This window comes from Muntiacus reevesi, chromosome 10 (genome assembly GCF_963930625.1).
Source record: "Muntiacus reevesi chromosome 10, mMunRee1.1, whole genome shotgun sequence".
Taxonomy (NCBI): Eukaryota; Metazoa; Chordata; class Mammalia; order Artiodactyla; family Cervidae; genus Muntiacus; species Muntiacus reevesi.
The window spans coordinates 2,784,554-2,790,848 of NC_089258.1; the positions used below are offsets into that span (position 1 = coordinate 2,784,554).

At 55.3% G+C, this 6,295-nt stretch overlaps 1 protein-coding gene across 3 annotated transcripts; it reads right to left on the reverse strand.

Moving 5' to 3' along the window:
* Positions 1-682: 682 nt before the first annotated feature.
* Positions 683-5,964, reverse strand: EGR3 (early growth response 3). 3 transcript variants are annotated; one of them, XM_065947422.1, is made up of 2 exons: positions 5,680-5,964; positions 683-4,378 (listed from the first exon to the last, which is right to left on the reverse strand). In XM_065947422.1, the coding sequence occupies exons 1-2, from the start codon at positions 5,831-5,833 to the stop codon at positions 3,369-3,371; spliced, it is 1,164 nt and encodes a 387-aa protein (XP_065803494.1). In that variant the 5' UTR covers positions 5,834-5,964; the 3' UTR covers positions 683-3,368. The 3 variants fall into 3 exon arrangements, with proteins under 3 accessions (XP_065803494.1, XP_065803495.1, XP_065803496.1); XM_065947423.1 differs by lacking the exon at positions 5,680-5,964 and adding an exon at positions 5,224-5,278; XM_065947424.1 differs by lacking the exon at positions 5,680-5,964 and adding an exon at positions 4,865-5,098.
* Between the last annotated feature and the right edge of the window lie 331 nt (positions 5,965-6,295).

Consider the following 6,295-nt stretch of genomic DNA (forward strand, 5'->3'; position numbering starts at 1 on the left):
TAGGACTGAGTTGGAGAGCTTTTAGATCTGATTTTTCCCAATTATCTGACCACAAGAAGAGCTCTCCCTCTCTCTAGTGATCTTGCCAACCCTGAAGAACCCCTCTTAAATCTCTATCTGCTTTTCAGTAGCTTTAAAAGCTCCAACTAGAGCATGACTGAGTGTGGCTGCAGAGACACTCACCCCCAACCCTGGGTCCTGCTCTGGTGCTCACTGTAACCACCAGAGAAGTAGATCCTAAACCAGGAGCTCCCCTCCCTTCTACCCTCAGATACCCATTGGAAACCAGAGAAAAAGAGTCCAGCCCAGACTCCCATGAGCTTATCTAATCTGTTCGTCTAATCTCTCTGGCAGTTTGAGGCTCTCAGAAGGGTGGAGGAGAAACCTTAGAACCACAGTGGAATTCTCTGAAAACCACAGTAAACACTCAACATGGACCTGGAAACACCAGAACCCCACACAAAATTCTGACCACCTTCTAGTCACGCCAGACTCCCCCTTTCCACAGTAAAGGGTCTCAGAGAGAGAACCACAAAAACCAGGCAGAAGCACCACCTATCAAACCAACTACCAGCCAAAAACAAAACAAGACAAAAAAAGAAAAGAAAAGAAAAACAGGCCAAACCAAAACTTTATGCCATGAAAACAAGAAACAAAATAAGGAGATTTATAGGCCGGCTGATTGTCAGCAAACACAATATATTTACTGAATTAGCATTTGCTCACAGTGCAAATGGTACAACATGACACCATTTCAATCTTTCGGCTTTTAAAAATGCTGTTTCCATTAACTATATTATATTGGCATAACAATGTGACAAAGGAGCAAATGAAATGTTGGTGAAGAATTTCACCTTTTCACAATATCAAGCATATTTTTTTAACCTTAGTATAAGGTACTATAAATCCAAGAAATAAAAACATCCACAAAATATATTACATCTGGTTTGTCTTTTTCTAAGTACTCAACTTTATACAAAAGTCTTTCAAAAAATATCATCCCCCATAGGTTTTCCTGTTTAAAACCTGATTTTTTTTCTCTCAGTTCACATAAGTTAGAGTGCATTTTCTCTTTTTTTTTTCTCTTAAAACATGCAGACATATAAAAAATCTGGATAGCACAACCTTTTGGCAACAAAGTCATTTTTCTCTTAGTTTAGCTTAAATGTCTGAGAACAGTTTTATTAAAACAAAGGAAAACTCAGAATTATCATGCAGTGACATGCATAGATCAGAAGGAGCAAGGAAAAAATATTAAAGGGTATCTGATTCCTCCTTCCAGCTTTGAAGTGACCAAAATTTTTGTTTTAAATAATCATCACATTATAAAAAGTATTCTGCAAAATACTGTCTCTGCAAAGAAAGATTTTACCCTTCAGCTGAAAAAATATGGGCCCTCCTGGAAAACTTCATCCACTTCTCTCTCCTTCTACAAAAAATCCAAGTACCTGGAAATCCAGAATCCTCTTGCTCTATGATTTTTCCCCCCTTTCACTAGATTCCTTTTAGTATTATTTATCCACCACCAAAAAAAACCGGTGCTTTTTTCTTAAAAAAAAAAAAAAGTGGGAAACGCATAAAGTGACTTTAAAAACAGACATTCTGTAAACTCCAGACCTGTCTTCCTTCTCTCTGGGCAGCTTACTGACCCCAGGAGAAATAACGCTAACAGGGAACAGTACATTCAGGCAAGACTGCACTGGAAGCCGTGTCTCAGGCCAGCTTCCCTACTACTCCACATCCAAAGAGTTCCCCCTGTGTGGAGGAGGCTGGGGAGGAGGGGGTGCCTGAGAAGAGGTGAGGTAGGGCAGGGAGAAGGTGAGACTGGGGTATGGAAGAGATGTGCCTCATTCATCAACATGGATTAATGCAGACATCCCCATAACTTGAGGAAAATTTGGACACAGATGTGTGTCTATGTGTTTCTATGGATGCATATATACATACTCACATACACATACACACATAGGCAGATACAGTCTCATTGGTTACATTTTTTCATAAAAAATAAATCGTTTAAAGCTGTATATGCCTATAAGTTCTCTTTATTCCCGTGCACTGCACTGGATTGCCAAGTACCTTAGAGATTTAATTTAGCTAGAAATACATACTGTGTGCAGGTTATACATATATGTATATATATATATATATGTGGGTGTGAACACACACATATTTATACACATACATACCTACACACATGCCATTTACCTAAATTTGAATTCTACCTGTTGTATGGATGATGCCAAAGGTGAAAAAAAAAAAAAAAAAAGGCTGCATTCCAATCAATGATGGGAAGAGAAATGGGTATGTGAGTGAGAGAAAACAAAAAGATGGAGAAATGGGGTGGCTGGTTGAGGCCTGCCTTTTTGGAAAAAAGATTTGGAAAGAGATGGGAAAAGGCTTAGAGGGGAAAGGCAGGGGAAGGCAGAGGGCAAACTCAGAGACACAGATTTTAAAAACTGGGGCTGGGCAAAACACATTTCTAAAAAGGCAGGTTCAAGGATGGCTGCTCCTTCTCCCCGCAGATCAAACTTCCCTGAGGCCTTGAGAGGGAAGCGCTCGGAAAAGGAGGGATTCTGAGGGGCCAAACCCTAAGCGGCGGTAGCAGCACCGCGGCGGCGGCATCCGAGGCATTTCTGTAAGAAACATTATTTCTGAGCAGATGGAAGACCGTCTCGTCCCGCCACGCGCAGGCCCCCAGCTCGGGACGTTTCCCTAGCGGCCCGGGGACCCGAAGTGGGGAAGAGTTTAGGGTGGACACAGCCCAGTTCAGCTCAAGAGTCTCACACACGCGCGCGCGTGCGCGCACACACACACAGAAACACACACACGCACACATAACACATACACACACGCGAGCACGCACACTCGCGCGCATCCCCGCACGCAGGCGCGCGTGCGTGCGGCGGGCAGCAAGCTCTGCGCTTTGGTGCGCTCCTTACCCCCTCCCCCTCTCAGGTCTTCGAGGGGGAATCGAGGGACACGTGGGGGGAACCTTGAGGTGCTCGGGTCCGGCGAGGCTTGGGCGGACCCCACCTTCAGTCCCCGGCAGGTCCTTGGCCCGGCCCGGCGGCCCCTGGATCAAGACGATCCGAACTGAACAAAGCGGGCTAGACGCCACCTTTCCGCCCCCACGCCTTGGCTAAGGGGTGGGCATCGAGGGGAAGGCGCCTCTTGCCCTGGCCCCCGACCGTCGGCCGATGTGAAAGGGTGGAGACGGAGGACAGCGAAGGGAAACAAGGGGCCTTACGTCCATGGAGAGGCCAGGGCGCGGCCCCTGCGCCTCCGTAGCGAGCTTTTCGGCTGCGCATTCAGGCGAGCAGCCGGGAGACACTGAAGGGGAAAAGTGGGATCTGGGGGCCCGAGCCTCAGGCGCAGGTGGTGACCACAGGGGCCAGGGATACCGGGGCCGCCGAGGACGCAGAAGGCGCACCCCCCTTCTCTGCCTTCTTCTCCTTTTGCTTGAGGTGGATCTTGGCGTGGCGCTTGCGCTCGTCGCTGCGCGCAAACTTGCGCCCGCAGAACTCGCAGGCAAAGGGCTTCTCGCCCGTATGCGTGCGGATGTGAGTGGTAAGGTGGTCGCTGCGGCTGAAGCTCCGCATGCAGATCCTGCACTGGAAGGGCTTGTGGCCCGTGTGGATGCGCAGATGCCGGGTCAGCTCGTCCGAGCGGCTGAAGCGGCGGTCGCAGCCCTCCGCCGGGCACGCGTGTGGCCGCTCGTGGAGCGGGGTCTTGCTAGGTCGGTTGGGGTACTTGCGAGGCCGTATGGGCTTGAGCGTGAGCGGCGGCTGGGGCAGGCTGCCAAAGCCCGGGTGGATCTGCTTGTCTTTGAATGCCTTGATGGTCTCCAGCGGGGTAATAGGGGGCGGGTTGACCCGGATGGGGTCCATGCCCTGGAAGGGCTTGTGCTCCGGCATGGAGCCCATGTCGTTGGGGTGGTGGTATAGATTGTAGTCGGGAATCATGGGGAAGAGGTTGCTGTCCAAGGCTGGTTTGGCCGACTGGTAATCCTGGGGGGAATAGGCGAGCCCGGGGTTGCCCTGGGGGTCGTGGAAAGACACAGGCTCCGAGTAGAGATCACTGCAGTTAGAATAGGGGGGCAGCGCCGGATACATGGCCTCCACGTCCCCCTGCGGCGGCTGCACCATGCTGGCCGTGGAGGTCTGCGTGCTGAGTGCCCCAGAGGCCGGGGGCACCCCCAAAATGCCGGCGCTCATGAGGCTAATGATGTTGTCCTGGCACCAGTTGGAAGGGGAGTCGAAGGCGAACTTTCCCAAGTAGGTCACGGTCTTGTTGCCGGGGGCTGGCTGGAAGGAGCCCGAATATGAGAGTTCCGGGTTGGGCTTCTCGTTGGTCAGACCGATGTCCATCACATTCTCTGCGGAGAGCGGGGGAGAGAGGGGAGGGGTGAGTGAAGCCGAGTCGGCTCCCGGGCCGGGGCGCCCAGGTCCTTGCCCAGGTGTGGAGGGTGCGGCCGCATGGAGTGCGCAGCGGATGGGATAAGAGGAAAGAAAGCTGCGCCCAGCGCAAAGCGGGCGGTGCCGCTCTCCCGGGCGCAACCTGGATACAGCAAAATACTACGGATCGGGGTGTGGAGTGGCTGCGGCACACACACCGCACACGCCGTACACACACACTCCCGTAACACACACACACACACACACGCACACACAGGCGCGAGAGCGAGAAGCATTGTTGTTATTCCCGAGGTGGGGCGGGCAGGTAGCTGCAGCTACAGGTAGTTTCAGACCCGGAGCGCGCCGGGCTCTCGCTCTCCAGCGAACACAACTCGGCCCTCTTCCCCTAGCCCTGTCCGCGCCGGACCCCGCGCCCTTCCTGCCCCGACGAAGACCCCTGTGCGCACCGCGCCCGGGTAGCTGACCCGGAGCGCTCCGTCGCTTTGTCCTCGGCGCGTAGAGGGGTGCTGCCCGCAAAGGGAGCTCTCCCGCCGCCTACCCCAGCCCCAGCCTCCTCCGGGCCTAAAGGAGCTTTCGGCTCCTGCTGGAGGGGGAAAGCCCAGCCTCAGCTTAGCGAGAGTGGAGGGCGGCGGAAAACCGGCCGGTGTCTCCACGGCGGGAGTGGCCGCTGTTCCCAAGCTCCTCGGTCCGTGGATCGCCCCCCGTGGCAGCCCCCGGGCGGGTGGATCCCCACCTTCTCCCCTCCCCGCCGTCCCCACACCCCCACGGCTTTGCTGAACGCCCTGGAAAGGCAGCGTCGCAGTACCTCTCCCACCGCGGGGACTCCACGCCGCACATGGCTCCATCCCGGGTGGGAGGCTGAGGGAGTAAGGGGGGAGAGCGCGGGTGAAAAGGGACGTTGGGCTCCTCCCGGGAAAGGGGGCGACGGCACTACGCCTTGCGCGCAGCCCGGCGATCGCGCCCCCTAAGTGGAGAACCCCAGAGCCGCTCGCACCTACCTCCCTTCGGTCGGCGGCTGCCCCCACCCGGAAGAATCGAAGCCTCTACCGTGGCGTCGCCAACCGAGCCTTCCCGATCGGGGAGGGCGGGAGGAGTGGGTGGGAAAAGCAACTCGCCCCCCGGAAAATTCCCAGCGCGCGGCCACCCCCCCCATCTCTCTATCCATCCATCCATCTATCCATCCGTAGCTAGCTCGTTCCCTCCTCCTCTTCCTCTCTCCCCTTCCTTCCTCGCTGCCTCGCCGCCTCCCCGCCGCCCTTACCTGTAGCCATCTGATTGTAATGGGCTACCGAGTCGCTGCTGCCAGAAAAGAGGTTGAGCGCGCTGGGGATCTCCTCGGGGTACAGATTGTCAGGCAGTTGGTTTAGCAAACTGCTCATGGTCACCGGCAGCTTCTCGGCGAGTTTGCCGGTCATAGCACACCCGAGCTGCCGCCGCCGCCGCCGCCGCTCGCTCCTAACGCAGCTTCCAGGCAAGCGGCATCAGAGAGGCGATCCGTGGTGCAGGGGAAAAGCATGCGAGAGGGAAAGTTCGGGGGGAGGGGGAAGGGAAGAGGGGAAGGGGTGGGTTTGGGGAGGGGATCTTCTTTTTTTTGAGGAGTGGGTGGGGGAGAGGGCAAAGGGTGGGTAATCCTCTTGGATGCCTCAGCTGGCGCCGTGGTAAGAGGCTGGGTCGTGGTGGTGGTGGTGGTGGGGGGGTGTGTGCGCGAGGTGGGTGGGGGCTGGGTTGGGGTGGGGTGGGGAGATCTCGGTCCAAGGGGGTCGCACGCGGCCTCAGTATTGATATCACCAACAGACGCGCGCCCGCGGCCCCCCCGCCCCCCGATCCGCAACCGCCACCGCCGCCACTGCCTCTGCCAGCCGCCTCTGCCGCTGCCG

What these genes read in the sequence shown, in the direction of transcription:
- EGR3 (XM_065947422.1), bottom strand. Translation starts at nt 5,833, where the DNA reads ATGACCGGCAAACTCGCCGAGAAGCTGCCGGTGACCATGAGCAGTTTG. An exon ending in TTACAATCAGATGGCTACAG is followed by an intron (nt 4,379 to 5,679) that starts GTAAGGGCGGCG and finishes CGCTCTCCGCAG; the next exon opens with AGAATGTGATGGACATCGGT.